Source organism: Vicia villosa, linkage group LG7 (assembly GCF_029867415.1).
Source record: "Vicia villosa cultivar HV-30 ecotype Madison, WI linkage group LG7, Vvil1.0, whole genome shotgun sequence".
NCBI lineage: Eukaryota > Viridiplantae > Streptophyta > Magnoliopsida > Fabales > Fabaceae > Vicia > Vicia villosa.
The window spans coordinates 97,400,700-97,423,763 of record NC_081186.1 but is presented as its reverse complement, the minus strand read 5'-3'; the positions used below and the strand labels follow the sequence as shown (position 1 = coordinate 97,423,763).

At 33.5% G+C, this 23,064-nt stretch overlaps 1 protein-coding gene across 1 annotated transcript; it reads right to left on the bottom strand.

The window, feature by feature from the left end:
* Positions 1-431: 431 nt before the first annotated feature.
* Positions 432-9,588, bottom strand: LOC131616046 (KH domain-containing protein At3g08620-like). The gene is made up of 7 exons (XM_058887274.1): positions 9,345-9,588; positions 9,182-9,270; positions 7,572-7,723; positions 6,900-7,016; positions 6,648-6,764; positions 6,397-6,540; positions 432-1,183 (listed from the first exon to the last, which is right to left on the bottom strand). The coding sequence occupies exons 1-7, from the start codon at positions 9,443-9,445 to the stop codon at positions 1,028-1,030; spliced, it is 876 nt and encodes a 291-aa protein (XP_058743257.1). The 5' UTR covers positions 9,446-9,588; the 3' UTR covers positions 432-1,027.
* Between the last annotated feature and the right edge of the window lie 13,476 nt (positions 9,589-23,064).

Genomic DNA, 23,064 nt, shown 5'->3' with positions numbered 1-23,064 from the left:
TCGGGTTTTGAAATTCATACTCATGTCATTTTTAACCATTTTGTGTTGAAATTCGAATTCATCTAGAGATTGAAATTCAAATTTTAAAGGGTATATCCGGAAATTAAATTTCCATCTTAGATACTACAAAAAGCATTTTCAAGTTTTAAGTTTTTATAAGGTATGTGATTACTAATATACTCCAAATCTCTTTAACTAATATAACATAGTCCTGATGATCAGTCCACATGCTAATTGCTAACAACTTATTGACTCAAAAATGACATGTTGTAGCAAGACTTGTTGATAATAACTTATTGACTCAAAAATGACATTTTGTAGTAAGACTTGTCACCACGCCCTTAATTATGTTGTCCTGGGTTCTACCATATAGTAATGTTTCGTGAATACCCTAGTGCGCTTCTATTCCTACAAATTCCTTGATCAATATATAAAAACATAAGTACTATCTATTTCCAGAAAATGCCACACACATGTCATAACATTCATTCATAGTTCCAACTGCAACAAATGCTACACAGATGGCATGACATTCATTCATAGTTCCAACTGCAACAAATGCTACACAGATGGCATGACATTCATTCATAGTTCCAACTGCAACAAATGCTACACAGATGGCATCACATTCATTCATAGTTCCAACTGCAACAAATGCTACACAGATGGCATCACATTCATTCATAGTTCCAACTGCACTGCATTCTACCTTTGGGAAGGAAGTACAAACAACTAAAAAGAATCCATCCAATTCTAAATTTGTAAATCTTTACTTTAATAACCCACTCAAGAGACTCTTGACATGTCACATGCCCACAAAACTTCATCTCCATCATTTGAATAAATCCAATACATCTCAACAACCCTATTCATTATTATTTTATCGTTTTCTCCAATCCATCCCTCTTGTTTAACAACATAAATGCTAGCCACCAATAATTGTTTACCCTATTCTTTCATAGCTGCATTGCATTCATTCAGATATATTCCCTGCCTGCAAAACTAAATACCCATCTAACACAACCTTTCATCTACCCGTTTTTGCTCGCTTCATTCCACTTGTTCCACTAGAATTAAACGGAGATACACTGCCGCTTGGCCCAGGACTCTCTTCTCTAAAATTTGAATTCAGCAATGCCAATTCCCGCAACTGCTGCCTCTTTATGAAGTCCTCTGACTCATCCTGCAAGTTCACATCCCACACACAGTTAATACATAACACTTTCCACAACTAAGATTAATTAACAATATCATTACGATAATGAAGTCCCTATGTTCTTGATTTTGTCAATAACATGGTTCCGTCAAGGAAGATATTGTTATGCATACTAGACAGCTCAACAGAATTATTTAGATTGCACAAAAATGTTTAATATTTACCAAGGATTTGATGTGTTAGCTTAAGATGATTATAACAGAAAATTCACTAACATGAGAAATTGGAAAACCTTGATGAGAACAAAGCTTAGCTACTGTGTCATTACATACTATAAGTATTGTTTTCCAATAATAATAGAACATGCTACCCTTATAAAAACAATTACTAAACCCCTCTCTTCCACATATCTCATCGTACCGCATATCTCATCGTACTGCACCTGAACAATGACCGTCACATCTTGCATCACACACTATCCGGCTTCGTTACGCAGCAGAACAATCCCTATTCTTCAATGAATCAAATAGTACTATGACTCAAATACCAAGAATTAAGAAACAAACCTCGAAACCATTAAACATTTTTTTCTTCACATTTGCTTAGAAATTTTGAAGTTTTTAAATAAGTCTACACATTCCTCTATCAGTATCTTAATACCATTCTTCTTATTGTGTTTGTTATTTATTTTTCATGTATATATATATATATATATATATATATATATATATATATATATATATATTGTTGGTGGGATTATGTTTCAAATAAGATAAAAACTCTTAGAAGAAGAATTGTCAATTTGTCAATTGGCCAAGGGGGTTTAACATCAATGAAGCACAGACTCTGACACGGACACCGGAACACGACACGACACGGACACTCCGACACCGATAATGTTGAAAACATAGGACACCGCTACATATAAGCTAATATTTGAGTTTCATTTATTCATATATTGATCAAAATTATGTCTTTAATTCCTTATTGATAACATTTTTTAAATACATGTTTAACCCTTTAAGATGTGTGTGAGATTTGTCCAAAAAATATATAAATGTGTGTTGAAGCAAAGAAAAAAAACAAATTTTTGTTTGAAACATTTGTCTGAGTTGTCTGACATATGTGGTATAAGTGTCATACGAGTGTCGGACACCGATTATAAGAGTGTCGAAGCAAAGAAAAAAAAACTATTTTTTAGGGGACACTTGTCTGACTTTTCCAACACTTGTTTGACTTTTCCGACACGTGTCGTACGGGTGTCATACAAGTGTCGGACCGCGACACGCCTACTCCTAGAGGTGTCCGTGCTTCATAGTTTAACATCCCTATGAGTTTTTGCCACAACTTCGCCTAGAGTTCGTCGAATTCCGAAAAATGTCTCTAAAAGAGCTAGACTATTTTGAAGATAGGACTTTGGATTTGACGAAAGATTCGGTCTACAATGAGGCTCCACTTATTACCATCCCACCACCAAGTTGCATCACCATGCTAACATGCATTTAAATTTTAAATATTCATCTTTGTTTTTATGTCTTATTCACAGGATTTTCTTTGAAAAGAAAAAAAAATAAAAAAAAATAAAGAAGAAAGGTTTTTGGTGAGCATAAAAAATGAGTCCAGATAAGAAACCGATTGTCCGCATCAGTGTCATGTTTCCAGATTTGAAGATGAAACGGACTAGAAAGCAACTACCCAACAAGTCCGTGAAAAGCTTTGTTCGTCGATATGGCAATATTCTTGACTTATTTAGTGAGAATGTGCAAATAAAAGCTATTACAGCCCCTATCCAGTTCTATGATGTGCCATTGAGGTGTTTCACTTTTCAAAATTTTCAACTAGCACCTACGTTGGAAGAATTTGATAGGATTTTGGGATTCTTCGAAATCAAAGATGGAGTTTATATAGGAATTGACCAGACCACCAAAGTTAGGGACTTGGCTAAGACATTGGGGATATCATATACTGAATAAAGTAGATGGGGAAGTTAAAGGAGTTAGAAGACAATATTTGGAGGATAAGGCTCTCACCTTTGCAGATGGAGAAAAATGGCATTATTGATCTTTGGGTTGGTTCTATTTCCAAACAATGCTAATTATATTGACCCCGCAGCCATCAATTTGTTTTGGGTCCTGAAAGTTCTAAATGTGGATCTTACTCCAACTTTGCTTGTTGACGTGTATTATTCTATCAATGCACGTTACGAAAGGGGCAGAGGTGCACTATGTTGTTGCATTCCTATGTTGCTTTCTTGGTTCATGTCCCATCTATACAAGGAAGATCATTTGGTTTCGGACTTGACAAAGCATGAATGGTCTCAAAAGTTAAGGACTCTTAGTGCTGACTCTATTTTGTGGTATGCTAGAAAATTAAATATAGGGGAAATTGCATATAGTTGCAGAACATTTTCCAATATACCTTTGATTGGGACAAGAGGATGTATCAACTACAACCCCGCTTTAGCTTTACGCCAACTCGGACATCCTTTAGAAAATAAGTCTTCTGATGAAGAATCGCAACAATTATTGCTTCATGATATGCGTAAAAATGACCCCGAGTTACTTCAGAAAATCATTCGAGCTTGGGTAAGGTTCATAAAAAAGAATATGGAGGGAAGAATGTTGTGGCAAGAGAAGCCTACACTCAGTGGATTTTGGATAACTCCAAATCAACAAACTACCATTTGATATTGATCCTACATATAAGCCAGACATACCATATCTTCCCATGTCAGTAGAAGAAATGGAAGATTTAAAGGTTGCCCTTGAACAAGCCCAACAAGAAAAGGAGGGATTAGAGCAAAACTTATATGACCTTATGAAAAAAATCAGTTGCAATATGGACTCAAGCTGAAAAACGAACAGATTCAAAAGAATAATGAATTGGCGGACAAAGAAACGCTTAAACGAAAGCGTTCGACTGATGGGTTACTAAGTGCAACTTTCAATCTTGATTCGCACAATCAACGATTGAATGATGCTGCCAAAGATTTTGAGAGGCTAAAGGGTTGGTATGATCAAGCACTACAGGATAAAAGGGAGTCAGAAATAGTTCTGAAAGCCCAAATTTGAGGATTAGAGGACAATATTCAAGTTCAAGAGCAGAAGATCCAAAAACTTCTCACGAGTCTCCGGGATAGCCAAGATTTACAGGTGAGGGAACGTATCCAAAGGGTAAACGCTGAAGGACTCTTTGCCCAACAAATAAAGGACTATGGAGAAGCCATTCTAAGAATTAGAAAATTTCCAAAAGGAATTCCGTATCTTAAGGAAACTTTATGAAAGGTCAAGAGCTGAAAGGGCATATTGGGAAGAGCAATATGTAATCATAGCCCGAGCAGGGGAAGACAACAAGTGCATAATTCCAACACTCTACAAAGATTATATGAAGTACAAAGGCAAGCACGAAAAGCTTGCCTTCCTAGCAAACAACCTCGTTGATGATATTCCTAGAAGTTTAAACGAGGCAGAGGCTACTATGCTCCCTCTTCCAAAAGAGGCTGAAGATTTCCTTAAGCTTTGTAGGGAGATGGTCGATGGTATTAGGGCGGAAATTCACAAACGCCATTAGAAGATTTAGTTTCCCTTTGTTATTTCATATCCAGTAATTTGCTTTTGTTTTTCACATTCAGTGTTTGCTTCTATTTGAATTGTATTCCCGATTCGAGGATTGTTATGTTTTTCCAAGGAAGTCGGGAAGTCAGTTTGTCTTGCTTGACGATTTAACTGGAGATGGTGTGAAAAAGATGAGTTTCTTGTATGAAATGAAAATGTAATGTTTGGATGCATATGAATATGCTAAAGATTTAATTTCCATGTCTTATTCACTTGAAGTTTCTTTTGATTATTCATTTTTATTATTATTATTTTTTAGGTTCTGATTTTTTATTGGTGAGCATCTCAAGAATATAAAATACCGAAACAAAAGTACTTTTTATGGAATAAGGGAAAAACATAACCATCCTCAATTTCTTTGGAAGCATCATCCAATCGTTGATTGTGAGAATCAAGATTGAAAGTTGCACTTAGTAACCCATCAGTCGAACGCTTTCGTTTATGCTTTTATTTGTCCTCCAATTCATTATTCTTTTGAATATGTTCGTCTTTCAGGTTGATTTCATATTGCAACTGATTTTTTTCATAAGTAAGGTCATAGAGGTTATGCTCTAATCCCTCTTTTTCTTGTTGGGCTTGTTCAAAGGCAGTCTTTAATTCTTCCATTTCTTCTACTGACATTGGAAGAGGATATGGTATGTTTGGCTTACATGTAGGATCAATATCAAACGGGAGTTTGTTGATTTGGACCTTATCCAAAACTCACTGAGTATAGGCTTCTCTTGCCACAACACTCTTCCTTCCATATTCTTTTTTATGAATCTCACCCCAAGCTCGGATGATTTTCTGAAATAACTCGGGGGTCATTTTTACCCATATCATGAAGAAGTAATTGTTGCAATTTTTCATCAGAAGGCTTATCTTCCAAAGGATGCCCGAGTTGGCGTAAAGCCAAAGCGGGGTTGTAGTTGATACATCCACTCGTCCCAATCAAAGGTATCAAAGGTATATTGGAAAATGTTCCACAACTATACGCAATTTCCCCAATATTTAATTTCCTTAGCATACCACAAAATAGAGTATGCACTAAGGGTCCTTAACTTTTGAGACCATTCATTCTTTATCAAGTCCGGAACCAAATAATCTTCCTAGTAGAGATGAGACATGAACCAAGAAAACAACATAGGAATGCAACAACGTAGTGCACCTCTGTTCCTTTCGTAACGTGCATTGATGGAATAATACACGTCAGCAAGCAAAGTTGGAGTAGGATCCACATTTAGAACTTTCACACCTCAAAACACATTGATGGCTACAGGGTCAGTATAATCAGCATTATTCAGAAAAAGAACCAACCCAATGTCTTAGCCAAGTCCCTAACATTGATGGTCTGGTCAATTCCTACATAAACTACATCATTGATTTCGGAGAATCCCAAAATCCTATCAAATTCTTCCAACGTAGGTGCTAGTTGAAATTTTTGAAAAGTGAAACACCTCAATGGCACATCATAGAACTGGATAAGGGCGCTAATAGTTTCTATTTGCACATTCTCACTAAGTAAGTCAAGAATATTGCCATATCGACGAACAAAGCTTTTCATGGACGGGAAAATAACGGATAACCCTAATCGTTTAAGACTGGTATTAAGATAAGAAGATGAATACTCGGAGTGAAGAAACTTACCACAGGTGTTAGCAATTCCTCTATAATTTCCCGAGCCTGCCTAAGCTTCATGTCAACAATATTAGCGGGTAAATCAGCCTCAATCAATATGTGGAGTGGCTCATTGAGATGCTCATATCCAGGTCTTCCTTTCAATTTTTCTTCCTAAAGATTGATAAAACAACAACCGCAGTTGGTAAACAAAAGATATACATAACCAAACCAATAAAATAAAAACATCATATAATAAACTTGGGAAGTAAGATCATTACCTTGTCTGGATCCTTTATTGATCCCTGTCCTCTAATAAACACCCTGCATCCTGTAGTAGCTTCTACCCGTTTCAGAGAATTTCCTCTAGGCCCCAGGAGTCTTCCAACAAAATTGAACTGATGCAATAAATAGCAATATATTTACATTATTTCTAGTTAATCGAACCTTATGTTTTAAGAAAGATAACAGACAGTGGTTTGATCAAGTAAATAATTTTACTTTATTGTACTAGAATTGACATATGAGCTTACATTGGGGTATGTATCAACAGGAATTTCCAAGCGCAAAATCCTTTTTATATTGTATGAGTTAGGACTTGCCGGCGTGCCTTGCCAGTCCATTGCCAGTCCAGGAGCTCCACATATTCTCTGCTTTGCAAAATAAAGTAACGTTATTTTGGATGTATAAAGAATAAGCTGAAAAAGAATTGTTTTATAATAAAAAAAGGAAAAGAACTAGAATTCTCAAACTAGGTACCCTTTAACCAACAACAATTAAAGTTAAGAAGTTTGATACAAAGTGAGGTGAATAGATCAATATGCTAGGGAACAAAGTTTTCTACTTGTCATGTGGTTTTATTTCCTGGCGGATGAATTGATCAATCAGAATTTCCCCGTATTCGCAATTACAGTCCTTTCCTCAGCCCACTAGCAGTTCCTATTTTGTTCAAGACTCTTCAACTTCTTGAAATTTTTAGTTTCTCAGATTTCCAAATATTAGAATCTTTTGAACTCTAATCTCTTCTATGATTTCTTAACTAAAACATATCCTCTTAATATTGTCTAGTTAGAGCATACACTTACTAGTCATTAACTACATAAAGTGGCACAATCAAAATTTGAATCACATGAACATATGATACTAAAACATTGAAAAGCTGAAGTTGAGGATATAAAATTCAGATGTAATTGAGTAGAAGTCACCTCCTGCTGAAAACTATTCCATCCACCCATCCCTGTTCCAGTGACATTTGACATCAGGTTTGAAGAAGCCATGGGACTAGGGCTTCTGTGCCGTAGTCTGTCTAAGTCTCCAAAACCTTGATTGGACAACATTCCAGAAACTCTTAATATTTCTGCAAGTAGAAAACTAGAGTAATGAGAAACATGTGTGTATTATTGAAAATAATAAATATCAAAAAACGAGCATATATTATGATATGAAACTGGATCAGATCATATATTATTGAACTTAGGACAACATTTGCAATGAACTTGCCATAGACCTTCTCTCCTAAAAAATTATAGCCATTTTGTGAAGGCTCTTAAATGGTTTTATAACTCTATGGCTTTGCTTTTGAGTTTAGCAGAGGAACGGAAATATGGCTTTGAGAAAAAAGGAACAATAGTCCTCCAACTTGAATGTACTGGAACGGATGAAGATTTTGGAGGATTTAAAAACCTTCTTCAAAATACCAAATTCCCCTAATACGGAGGAACACAAAAAATTGTATTGGATGGAGATTTTGGAGGGTTTAAAAAAATTCTTCAAAACCTTCCTACGTTGTTATAATACTCTGAAGGTTAAAAATATATTAATCATAAACATTGATTTCCCATTCTCTACAAAAACACTCTCCAATAGGGTGAAATATTTCTCTCTATATTGATTCATCTCCTCTCAAACAAAGCCTAACAGAAACATATCAGGTGGTGATGTCCAAAATTTACAGATGTTACAATACAGCCTATACAAGGCCTAAGTCTCTCTATGCAAAATGTACTGCAGTCGGTATCAGTACACTAGATCACTGCCGCATATAAGAACTGAACACCAAGATATTCTGAAAAAAGGTTTTAAAAAAAAGGACCACAGCCACAATTTGGTCCACAACATGAACATTTAGGATGTCTCAATAACTGCATCTGCAAGCAATACGGTCCATTGCCGCAAAAACGCCTGCGACAAAACGAAGAAAAATTGTGGCTAATTCACACAGCGACGACTGCAATCAGCCTTTACCGACTGAAATTGTGAAAGCCTTTACGCGACGGCAACATGATTGCGGCCGTTAAAACTTTGTCTGCAAGCATCAACCACATTTGACCACAATTGTATGCCATTGAAATTTTTGAGTAAAAAATGATGTGATGTTGAGAAGTTTGTGGATGAAAGGGGAGGGAATAAGGGAATTTTGCGCCCTGAAACTGGGAATTGAGGTGTTGGAGGCAAGAGTGTGCATAGCTCAAATAGGACCAAGGTGTTCAGCACTCGGTATGATTGGCAGCCGGATTGTGGTATGGAGATGACACTAATTGTGAAATTATAGGTCTGAAGCAAAATCACGTTTCAACGCGAAGCCAAACATACTCTTGTGGACCTAACCTCTGCCAACACAAAATGTAATAAAAAATGCTTTTCTCCAGCTTAGTATAAGGTGGAAAACAAGTAATGAAGATTAAATCGAAGCGAAATAGTGGTAATCAGACATTTAGAGCAAGTGGAGAGAATGCAGTGGATTGGCAGATTAATATAGATTTGATTAGAATGAAAAGTGTAATAAAAGGTACATTATGGATCTGGAAGGACAAACCTTGATTCAAGAGACGACTTGAGTTGGGAAGAATTTTGATAAAGGGTCCAAGCTTCTGATACTCCGCAAGCAACTCGGAAAGATACTGGCTGAAATCAAACAGTAAATCAAAGACATAATAAAAGGTTGGATTGATTGATGATAGAAGAAGGATATATTATACCTGTCCATGTCTGAAGGTACCGTGGGTCTAATCTGAGGAGAAGCGGCTCTCACCGGAGAGAAGTTGTTGTTGTTGTTGTTAGGATTATACAGCCCAGACATGATGACTGCCTCCCTCCCTACCTAGCTAGGTTTAATTCTTACTTATTAGTATTCATTATATGCTTCCTTCCTTCTTACCAACAATAACTATCAATCAGTAATTTCCTTTTTACATCCAATCTAAATTATCCTTTTTTATTTATTGTAAATAAGAGAATTGACTGAATTCAGAAAGAGACAGCTAGATAAAAGAAAGAGCGTGGATTTTAGGAATGAATTAAAGAGAAAAGTGTAAAGATCAAGATTTGACCCAAACACGACTAGTACAATACAAGAAAAGTTACTACTACTGCTTACAAAGCTAGTAAGGACAGCTAGCTACCCATTCACTCCCAAAGACTGTCAACTACTTGGACACACGTGTCGTTCATGCACACCATCTCAACTTTTAACGCCAACCAATCACTCATCATTTACGTTACTTATTTACCACCTCATTCATCTTCCTAACTTGTCCTCACAACATAAATTCAATCATTTTATAAATAAAAACGTATTATTAAATAATATAATAATTTTATTTTCCAAATATTGAATGTACGGTCTTTAAATTAATATTTTCTATGGGAGTCTTAACTTTTACCATTACAACACAAATTACTATTAACTTTATAACCTAGTGTTACATAACAGCATAGTAATGGGAAGATGCCTAGGCAAAGTTGATTAGTTTATCTATCTACTTAATCTAAATGCAAGGTTGTCATGATGACAACTTTTGCAACAACCTAGACCTAAAAATGATGTGTCATTCTAATATAACAATAATGCTGAGGTGTCAATCTTTTAAAATTTCTAATATTAATTAACTATTTGTATTATAATATTTTGGAATAAATAGTTAAATTATTTTATCATATTTTTATAGAAATATTAATTATTTTAATTGAATACACAAAAGATACGTTTCAATTTTTTTACTTTTCATTTACCCTCTCATTGAATTCTATGTATTCATTATAAATACACTTATAAAAATGGCCTTCAATCTCAATTTTTTTTTCTATTTCTCTTTTTAGATTTATTCTCTACATTGTCTCTTTCAAGAAATATTCATTCAATTATGTGTATATACTAAATATTGAATATAGATGGTGATTTGGATTTGTAATCCCTTAAAAATTATAACGTGCAACTTTTTAGCAGCTTTTTAAATTTATATTATTATTTGTGCTTATCTTTCTTAATCTTCATATTATCTTAATTGTTGATCAGTTAATATTTGATTTTGATTTGTAATCACTTTTTAGTAGTAATTTTGTAGCAGCAATTTTATTTTTGTATTGTAATTTTTGTTTATCTTTATTAATCTTCGTATTATCTTGACTATTCATTAGTTAATATTGTATGATACTAACTCAAATAACTTGATCTTATCTTTATATTATTGTTTCAATTGCATCTTTAGTGTTCAAGAAGTCGATGACAAGTGTGACATCTTAGAGGTAAGTTTGTCTCTAACCATTTTAATTGCATCAACTAAATTTGAAATTATAAAGTTAAATTATACTAATATATCATTAATAATTATGTTTATTTAATATTTTTTTTATCATTTTATTTTCAATATCTTTAATATATTTATTCATTTTATAAAAAAATTATATATAAGATTTTTTTAATCAAAAAAATATATTTGAAAATTGCTAATATATTGCTTGAGTTTATTTCAGAAGAACAGGAAAGGAATGTAATTTTGAAGATTTTCTTTCCATGTCTTTCCCATTATCCATTCTTATTATATCATATCTTATTATATCATATATATGTGATTTGAATCATTACTATTTTATTATTTTTTGGATTTGATAAATTCTAATGGAGGTTTTGGCTACTATATTATTTTAGTTTACTTTCTATTTGCTATAATTAACCGGAAAAAAAAAATGAAATTTTAAGAATTTATTTATTGTCTTTTTTTTACTCATCATTTTAATTACATCTTACAAGTAATTTAGACTATTAGAATTTATTTGTTTCCCGGTAGAAATTACATATTTTTGTATAGAAAAAGAGGTTGAGCCACAATTGACTATACGATAGAGTTTTAAATTGGAAAAATTGACTAAATGTGTGAGGATATATGATTCATGAGATTAGTCATTGTTAAAAAGACACATTTATAGTTTTTCGTTGTTGTTAATCAAATTTTGTATATCATTGCTTTTGTAGTATTGATTTATACATGTATATAAAATTATGGAAACTTTATGATTACTTATAAGTGGATGTGTTTTGGATTTGGTCAAACAGACTCACTGTAATAAAATATTTCTCATAATAAAATTATATAATCTCAAATTAAAGTAAACGAATTTATTATTATATTGTACCATATAAAAGATAATATTAATTTTTTATTTAAAAAAATATAATTTATTTAAAACCATTGTTTACTTTTGTGTACCCTTCAATATGAAAATTAAAAACAATTAGACATATATTCAAAGTTTATCTCTAAAATTTTAAAATGAATGAATATTTCATTTGTTTATCCTAATAAAATAATAAATTACAATCCATAATCTTATACAATTACTTACAGTTACATCATTATAAATTTATTTATTTTTTTAATTTTAATAAATTAATAATTTTGTAATTTCAATTTCGTAAAATATAAAATTTATTTGTTACCCTCACTTGATTTGACATTTAAATTATTGCTTGAAATTTCAAACTATGCGCATAAAAATTCTATTAAATACAAATTAATTGCTTATAGTTAAAAATAAAAATAATAATATTTCAATATCACTAAATAATATTATCTATTAACAAATACAAAAAGTTGGATAGTTTTTTTTTTAATTGAGAATAAATCAAATCATAATAAATAAAATAAACTTAAATGAAATATTTATCTTATTAAAAAAAAACATTCAACTAATATATTATAATCGATTGAGTATACTTAAAACTTAAAAAATTATCTTATTACTGAAAATATAATCGAATGAGTATGTTTTTAAACTTAACAAATTATGTATTATGGGATAAATGAGTAATAAATAATTATTATAATATAAATGAGTAGTTATTTACAAAGTGTCTATAACAAAAGATAAATATAAATAATATAAAAATATCCGATCATATATGAATAAAATATAATCTAATAGTACTATTAAAATAAAATAAAATATTTAAATTTTATTGAATAATATAAAAACTATCTTCAATATTTTTTTTTATTTTAAAAAATTGGAACTGTCTCTTTTACTGATTGAAAATAAAATTTAACTCAGTATATTAAACATTATAATATTTAACGTTTATCAATAAACCCCTATATTTATAAATTTTATATAATTTTTATATTTATAAATGATATAAAAAATTTATTTTTTAAAATAAATTAATACTAAATATAAACACAGTTTCGCATTTAAAAAATTATTTATATATATTTATATTATTTAAATTGATATTTTAAATTTTATAAAATATTTTAAAAATATATTTTAGCTAAACCCGTGCAACGCATGGGCCATATATCTAGTAACTTAATAAATTTGTCAACAAGAGTATGTTTCGCATCTCTAACTCCAATATAAAGATATTAAGAAATAATGCAATATTTTGTAGCCAAAAGTTAATTTTATTATTTGTTATTATTATTATTATTACATACTCATGATTACATACTCCTAGCTAATATACAATATAGAGATATTAACAAAATGTTTAAATCGACACTGGTGATTGGCGATGAACTTGATAACGCTGTTAGATAAATGGATTCTCTCTCTTATAAATCCTTAATGACTCGCACTTGAATCTAACAAGTTAATCTTCATGAACCAAAAGAGATATTTTTCTTCAAGGTGAAACTCATGAACCAAACGGAGACCTAATACAATCTCTAATACAAACAAGAGCTTTTATTATTTTAACTCGCAACCAAACAACAACAAATTCCTAAGGAAGAATATTTTACACAAGAGAAAATTCACTCTTGATAAATTACAAATTAGCCTACACCAGTAGGGTTGTTCATGGTATAGTTTTCTAAGAAAATTGAACCGAACCATTACATAAGGTCACTCAAACTGAACCGAACCGTTTCAATTTTTCTAGAACCGAACTGAACCAGAAATTTCGGTTTGGTGTAACGATTCTTAATTTCGAACCGTACCAAACCATTAGAAAACAAAATTTTTTAAACTAAATCATTTGTTAAAGAACCAAACAGTTATATCTAGTTATATCTAGTTTTGAAATGTTTTTTTACAAAATATATATTAAGTTTTCTATCAATTTTTTTATTAAAAAAGTATCTGATTTTTTTTTCAAAAAAAATCGACTTTTCTTATTTTGAGATTTTTTTTCCAAAAATATTGACTTTTTTATTTTCGCAATAATTTAATTTTTTTCTGAAAAAATCGACTTTTCAAATTTATAAAAAAAATGACTTTTTTATTTTTTTTTTAAAAACTGGAATTCTTTTATTTTCGAAAAACAATTAACTTTTCTAGTTTAAGGAAAATATGAATTTTTTATTTTTAGAAAAAATTCTAATTTCTAATTTATATTTTTTTTAAATTAATAAAAAAACTTATTTAAAAATACATTAAAGAAATATTATATTTTCAAATTAACTATAGAATTAGATATCAAATTAATTATAGAATTAGATATGTCCAAATCTTGGGAAGGAACCAAATCTTGGGAAGGAAAATTCACGCAAATTTGCCGAGGTTTGAACGAAATCAAGGGAAGTTTCTAGGAAGGAATTCTGATTTGGCTAATGGAGTGCCTCTAGGTGCAACAGCTGCAAGCGATAGAAGGGTTCACATGGGGCGTGATAATAAATTTTCTAGATGGAATCGCTCTTTCGTGGAAGTGGTCAACAACAAGGGCTATGAGGAGGTTAATAAAGAGAAGAAGTGTGTTCTGGTTTTCAACTCACCGGTAGAGATAAAACAGCGTTTCCAAAAGGCTTATGTGGGGAAAGTTTCGATTTTAGGCTCAGCTTATAGTTTGCAAACCAAGATGGAGATGGAAGGATATTACAACATCTCGATCACTCCGCTGGGCAGTTCTCTATGTTTGTTGGAAGAATCTGTTGATGGGATCATTGACCAGCTCATACGCGATAGGGAATCATGGTGGACGAATTGTTTTGAAGAGGTGAGAAGATGGGAGGTAGGCACTTGTGACAGCAATAGAACGGTTTGGTTAAAGATTTTCGGAGTTCCTGTTACAGCTTGGTGTCCGGAGTTTTTTACTGTACTGGCTAACCAATGGGGGAGATTTATTTGTATTGATAAAAGGACAAGTGAAGGGAAGTTTTTTGATGTAGCAAGGATGTTGGTGGAGATCCCTCTGGTGCACTCTGTTCAGGAATATTGTTCGGTTGAGATTGATGGTTTTCCACATCAACTGTTGATTCGGGAGGAGAATGACAGGCCCCTAGATGACACAGGTAACTCGGAATCTTTTTTATCTAGTTCTGAATCCGATAAATCTGAGTCTGCCTCTTTGAGAAATTTGTTGGAAGACGATGATTCCATAGAGGATTTTTCTGTCTCCGCTGAGACGGCTGGGTCTAAAGTGTGTGCTTTGGACCATGGAGTAAGCATTCAGACATGCGGAGGGGGGGGGGGGTAATATGCAGGTCAGGATGCTAGAAGGTTGTGTGGAATCTTGTGAGGTCTTGGCTGGTTGTAATGTAGATATGCAGGGGATGTTGCTGTCGCAGGGCAAAGGGAAGGCTGGTGATGTTGACGGTGCTGATTCTGCTAATTCTTTTGTCAAAGAGAGTCCGCTGGTATCGGTGGTTCGGGAGTCGGATCAGGTTGTGGGAAAGGATACAGAGGGGTGCGGTAGTGAGAGGGACAGGATAGAGTCTGTTTGTAAATTACAGCAGAATTTAATATCTTTTGACAAGGCTATTAACTCTGCGAAATTTAAAAAAAAACGACGTACAAACAGAATTTTATACCGCAACTTGGCTGATTTCGGGGGATCGTTACATAAAAAGGCTATGTGTTCTATCTCTAAATATAGAGGACAGAATCTTAAATTGGAAGGGGTAAATATTTTGAAGGATAAGGGATCCAATTCTGTGGGGAATGGTGGAGTTTCCAAACCATTTTGTAAAGATCGTGTTGTTTTGTCTGAGCCATGTATCAGGGAAGGAGGCAGTGAGAGTTGTTCCATGCATAGTCAAACTGACATGCTGGAAATTAATAGAAATAACAAAAGGCTATGGGGGAATTTGGATAGTGAAGCGGGCTCCAAGATTTGGGCGAAGATGGAAGCTTTGGGGGTGGTATTTGAGGGAGGAGAAAAGGTTATAATTGAGAAGTTAGAAGGTTTGGAGAAAGAAGCTGTGTTGAGAAAATGCGGCAAGAAGGAGAAACTAAAAGATCCTTTATGTTTATAGGCTCTCTAAACATTCGAGGGGGGGGGGGGGGTAACGTCCTTAAAAGAAAAAGGATTAGTTCTATGATTATGAAGAATAATGCGGACATTTTCTTAATTCAAGAAACCAAAATCTCAAATTTACAAGAGTTCGTGGCTTTGAGTTTTTGGAGTAACAGAGGCATCGGATACTCGTTCTCTAATTCGATTGGAAGATCGGGAGGCCTATTAATTCTTTGGAAGGAGGAGAGTTTGGAGGTTATTTACAGCTTTAGAGGGGAAGGTTTCCTAGGTGTTAAATTCAAAAAGAACAACAACCTTTTTTATCTTGTTAACATTTACTCCTCTTGCGATTTGGTGAAGAAAAGATTGTTATGGAACACTTTGTTGGAGTTGAAAGAGAAGTTTAATGATGGAGAATGGATCATGGGAGGTGATTTTAATGCGGTTAAGGAAAGAGGAGAGAGGAAAGGAAGAAGTGTGGCGAGCAATTTTAATGAATCTCTTGAATTTGCGGCATTCATTGAAGATAGTAGATTGGTTGATATTCCTTGCAAAGGAAAGAAATTCACTTGGTATAGCGGTGATGGGAAATCGATGAGTAGGATTGATAGATTTCTAGTGGCGGACAAGGTGGTGAGAGATTGGGGTGTGGTGGGTCAATTTGTTGGAAATAGAGACGTCTCCGACCATTGTCCTATATGGTTAGAAGTGGATAACAACAATTGGGGTCCAAAACCATTCTTCTTCAACAACGATTGGTTTTCCTTCGATTCTTTTCTTCCTTTCGTGGAGAGTGAATGGAGAGGTTTTAGGGTGGAAGGTAGAGGGGACTTTGTTTTGAAAGAAAAGCTTCGTCTTCTTAGAGATAGACTAAGATGGTGGAACAAGGAGGTTTTCGGTAGAATAGATTTGGAGGTGGAGGAAGGTGTTAGAGATATTAACTTAGGCGATGATAGATTGGAGTTGGAGGCGGAGGATCTCAACATAGATATTCTAAAGGAAAGGAAGGAAGCTACTAGTCGTTTTTGGTCTAATTTGAGAATTAAAGAGAATATGTTAGCTCAAAAATCGAGAATCAAGTGGCTTAAAGAAGGTGACTCCAATAGTGGTTTCTTTCATAAGGTTATGAGAGAGAAGAGAAGACGCAACCACATTGGTCCGATTAACACTACGACGGGATGTTTGTCTTCGGTTATGGACATTAAAGAGGAAGTTGCTCGTCACTTTTCAAGCAAATTCAAAGCCGTGGACGGTGTTTCTCCTAGACTTGATGGGATCTTGTTTGATAAGATTAGTGAAGATGACAAAGGGTGGCTAGAGAGATCTTTTCAAGAGGATGAGGTTAAGGAGGCAATTGATGGGTGCGGTGATTCCAAAAGCCCGGGACCGGATGGTTTTTCTTTTCTTTTTATCAAGAGATGTTGGTCTTTTTTGAAGGATGATTTCATGAGATTCTTGGATCATTTCTATGCGGGGAGAGAATTGTCCAAGGCGGTTACATCTTCTTTTTTGGCTCTATTACCGAAGAATCCAAACCCGCTTTCTTTGGATGATTATAGACCCATTTGTTTGGTGGGTAGTATGTATAAGTTGATAGCCAAAATCTTGGCGGGAAGATTGAAGAAAGTTTTGAATTCTATAGTATCTCATAATCAAAGTGCTTTCGTCCCGGGAAGACACTTGCTTGATGGAGTTCTTGTCGCTAATGAAGTGGTTGACTATGCTAAAAAGGAAGGTACTTCATGTATTCTTTTTAAAGTTGATTTTGAAAAAGCTTATGATAAGGTATCATGGGATTTTCTTAGACACTTGCTTTTAACTCTTGGTTTTGGGGAGAGATGGATGAAGTGGATGAATTTATTGGTTTTTAAAAGTAACATGTCGGTGTTGGTTAATGGTAGTCCAACAAAGGATTTTGAGGTGAGGAGGGGATTACGCCAAGGTGATCCTTTATCGCCTTTTCTTTTTGTGTTAGTAACGGAGGCTTTGACAAGGTTGGTTAGGAAGTCCATTGACATAGGTGAGTTTGAGAATTTTGTCATAAAACGAAGGTGTTGTGTGGATATTCTTCAATTTGCGGATGACACTTTGTTGATTGGTGAAGGTTCGTGGAAGCATGTTAAAGCGGTTAAGGTTGTGTTGAGAGCCTTTGAGTTAGTATCGGGTCTCGGCATTAATTTTCATAAAAGTAAATTAATTGGTATTAATGTGTCCCCTCATTTTTTAGAAGCCGCCGCTTATTATCTCTCTTGCAAGATCGAGGATAGTAGCTTCTCTTTTTTGGGTATTCCTATCGGGTGTAATCCTAGGAAGATGTCCACTTGGTCTCCTCTCTTGGAAAAAATGAGAAAGCGATTGGCGGGGTGGAAGAATCGTTATCTCAATTTAGGAGGTAGAATTACTCTCTTGAAATCTATTTTGAGTTCTCTAACAATTTTTATTATGTCTTTTTACAAGATGCCGTCAAAAGTTGTGAAAGAAGTTAACAAAATTCAAAGTAATTTCCTATGGGGAGGTATGGAGGATAAGAGATGCATTCATTGGGTTGGTTGGAAAGTAGTTACTTTACCGTACTTGAAAGGGGGTTAGCGATCAAAAATATTTCCGATTTCAATCTTGCACTTTTAAACAAATGGAGATGGAGAATTCTTCAAGGGGAAGAGGCTTTATGGTTGGATGTTCTAAAAGCCCGATACGGCGACATTTGCTTGTTTATTACATGTGGAGGAGACGCAACTAAAAAGTTATTATCATCTTTTTGGTGGAGCGATATTTTAAAGGTTAGTTCTTCTACCTTTTCCTTTAAAGATCCGTTGGTTTCCAATTGCCATTTTGTGGTAGGAAACGGTTTTAATACCCCTTTTTGGGAAGGTAGATGGCTTGATAATTATATTTTGAAGGATTTTTTTCCGGACATTTTTGCCGTTTCTTTATTGAAAAAAGTTTCGGTGGCGGCTATGGGAGGTGTAAAGGACGGTGTTTGGCGGTGGGGAGATTTAGGTGTCTCGGAGGAGGTTTCGGTGTCGGAGGGGTTGGTACATTCCCTCACGGTCTTAAAGTCTCTTTTGGAGACTTTTAGAGGTTTTAATAGTGTGAAGGATATCGTGGAATGGGATATTGATGTGGAAAAAGGTTTTACGGTTTCTTCTTGCTATCGGTTGTTTACTTTATTACGTTTACCGTTGGGCCCCCCTAATAGGTTTGACGAAGTGTTGGAATGGATTTGGAGAATGTCGGTTCCGTTTAAGATCAAAGCCTTCGGGTGGAGACTTTTTGTTAATAGGTTGCCTACAAAAGATCAATTATTGTGTAGAGGTATTATTTTATCTTCTTCCTCTCCAAATTCTAATTGTGTTTTTTGCGGTTTGCATAAGGAGGAGAGAGATCATTTGTTTATTGGGTGTAAAGTGATGGAGATTGTTTGGAGAGAAATTGCTTTGTGGGTGGATTTTCCGGTTTGTCCGGGAGGGACCGTGGATGGGTGTATTCCATCTTTTATGGAATGGTACACTTGGAGCCTTTATAAAAGGATTAAAAAGGACAAATTGGGGGTGTTATGGTTGGCAACCACTTGGACTATTTGGTTGACTAGAAATGGTTTTTGTTTTAGAAATGAGGTGTGGAACATTAATAATATAGTTTGGAACATTAAGATTTTGGTGTGGAGATGGAGCTTTTTTGGCGATATTGCTCTTCCAAATGTTAGTTTTTATGTTTTTTCAAAAGACCCGTTGTCTTTTATGACATAGGCATATTTGGATTGTAATATCGTGTTGTCAGTTTCGGACCGCTGCTTGTGTAACAAGGTTGGAGGACCCTTAGTTCTCCATTTTAATAAAATTCTTGCTTACAAAAAAAATAGAATTAGATATGTATTAAATTAATTATATTTTTAAGATCTCTTATATTTTCAAATTAATTATAGAATTGAATTTATATTTAAACTAATTGTATTTTCAAACTAGTCATTTCTTTGAGATGGTGGATGTTGCCTAAAAATTGGAGCACCATTTAAAAAGATTTTCATTTTTATTTCAATTAATCATACTTCAATTTTGAATTCTTTAATCATTTACAAATGACTACTTATCTGCATTGAAATTTTTTTATAGTTAGAAACAACTAAGACTTCATATTGTCTCCGAAATTCTTCTTCATTTTGGAGGCAGGCGAGTAAAACGTAAACTTTTTTATTAGGGGTCCATTTATTTGTTTGCCCTGGGCCTCTAAAAAGTCGGGATCGGCCCTGCTAATTGATTATGACATTGAATTGACCCATGCATTGTTTCCAAATTTAGACCACGTCTTGACCTATAATTAGAGAATTTCTTTATAATTTTTACACATCCACAAAACGAGTAGTGATCCTACTTTCTGATTTCTCTCATCATTTCTTTAAATCTCTCAATTTTCTCACATGTATTTAGCCATAAGTAGTCATTTGATTATTAAGGGTTCAGTTTAATGACTGTAGTTAAATTCACGGTTCAGTTTGCGAATTGTTATAATAAGTTCAGTTATTTTTTGTTCGGTACAGTTCTTATACACCAGAATAAAGATCTTCACTTGAACTCAAGAGTACTCTCGAACCACTATGGCTAAATACATGTGAGAAAATTGAGAGATTTAAAGAAATGATGAGAGAAATCAGAAAGTAGGATCACTACTCGTTTTGTGGATGTGTAAAAATTATAAAGAAATTCTCTAATTATAGGTCAAGACGTGGTCTAAATTTGGAAACAATGCATGGGTCAATTCAATGTCATAATCGATTAGCAGGGCCGATCCCGACTTTTTAGAGGCCCGGGGCAAACAAATAAATGGACCCCTAATAAAAAAGTTTACGTTTTACTCGCCTTCCTCCAAAATGAAGAAGAATTTCGGAGACAATATGAAGTCTTAGTTGTTTCTAACTATAAAAAAATTTCAATGCAGATAAGTAGTCATTTGTAAATGATTAAAGAATTCAAAATTGAAGTATGATTAATTGAAATAAAAATGAAAATCTTTTTAAATGGTGCTCCAATTTTTAGGCAACATCCACCATCTCAAAGAAATGAAAGTGACATTTTCTCTTGCTTTAATTGCGGAGTACCAAATCATATGGCTAAAAAATATAGTAGTAGTCGTAAATCATGTCCTGACCATGATACGCAGGTTTACCTGATGATTGGTAAAAAGTTTATATGACAAGTGATAGTGAATTTAATTTCATCTTAAAAATTTGATAATAAATGAATTAATTATATGAAAAACTTTTAAATATTTAATTATAACATAAATAGTCTCTAAAATTTATATTAAAATAAATAAAAATAAAAATAAAAAGAATAACAATAAATAACCATGTAAAATAAAAGTTGATTTAAAATCTCATTATAAATTATAATTAATTATATATAAATTACTTTATAATTAAATTTTAAGAAATGTTAATTGTCACAAAAATCACATAAGAAATTCATTGCAAACATATGTAATTAGGTGGCACTAAAGTATAATTGACTAATTTTTCCTATTTAAATGAACAACTATACCATTAAAAAAAAACAACTATTTATTGTCATCTTTATTTATAGTGTGAAAGAATGGAGCGTTCTTGTAAAAGTTAATAATTAAAAAATTTGGAAGAGAATGGAGTTTTGATGTAAAAATAAAAATTAATAAATTTGGAAGCCACTGGGTCTTGAACTGCTAACACTAGGATATCAACAAATTGGCTGAACCGCTGGGCTAAGAGCAACAAACTGTTAACTTTTCCACTGACAAATATATATTTCTAATTTTAGTATTATAGTTTCCTAATTCCACCCCCATTTGAGGCCCCTATTTATTTGAGGCCCTGGGCTGTGGGCCTGCTTGTCCGGGCCAAGGGTCGGCCATGTCGATTAGGCTAACACTACTATATATACCCATTTTACCTCAAACACGGATGGGATTTACCTCGGTTATAGGGGAGAGGTAACGAATAACATTATGAAAATTAGCATCATACCCTCGAATTTTGAATAATCGAAGGAATAGGTGAAAAGGTGGTTATCTCGATCCTCAGCAACAACATTTTTTATTTTATTAACTATGTAGTGTGCGCCATATACCTTTTGGTTTTAGTTTTAGTTAATAATCAAGGGGGGAAATTCTAATATTTACGTCGAATTTATTACTAACCGAGGGGTATGACAATTTTTTGTCATGAATCTCATTTTGATTGGCCTGATTCATTTTTTTAGACAGAACCTATAGATTATGTGATGGAATTAGATCAGTTGTATTTTATACATAACATAGAATACCAAATTTACATTGTTTACAAAACCAAATGTACATTGCTTATAATAACATTTGGAACACACAAAACCTCTAATAAGAGAATCTATAAATATTTGACCTTTTACATATTTGCGGCTATAATGACAAAACCTCTATACAGTGCTTACAAAAACCAAGAAAAACTTATGAGTTTCATGATAAGATAGGAATCTCACAGACATATGGAATCTCGTCTATCATCCTTGATAGTCTTTGAGTGTTATCTAGTTGAGGTGGTGTGGTCTCAATATTGTTATGCAAAGAAACTATCTTTCATTCTTGCACCACCCATAACAACTTTCTCAACTACTTTTGCATGCATGTCTAACTGATATGGATTTGGGTGGTTGAGTACACCCATTGATTTTAATTGTTGAATCATTAAAAAAACTTAATACAATACAAAAATTAAAATTCACAAACAATAACAACAACCTACAACACAAATATTTTAAATTATACTTGTACCTCAATCACATCACAGATACACTTCTCTCGATCAATCTTAGCCAACCAGTCTCACTCCTCCCGCACCTCCTGCAACATCTTCTCTCGCTGCTCGTACAACATCCTCTCTTGCTCCTCCCGATCCTCCTACAACATCCTCTCTCGCTCCTCCCGCTTCTCCTGATTCCACTTGTCTTGCTCAAGTTCTAAAACCTTTATTATCTTTGCAGTAACTATCTCTTCATTTTCTCTCCTACAGTTTACTTTGTTAATAGGTTATGATGGTTCAAAATGTAACTTCAATTCGACGCCTCTTCCAAGACCACAGATACACCCAATATGCTCCTCGGTTCCAATCGCTTCTACCAAGATGTTATGAAAATTTTATGGAACGAAGCTACCAACGTTGGTTTGTTCAACCATTACATCCTACAATACATTGAATTAACTAAAATAAGTAATGTTGAGAAAAAAGTATCTCCTTACAATCT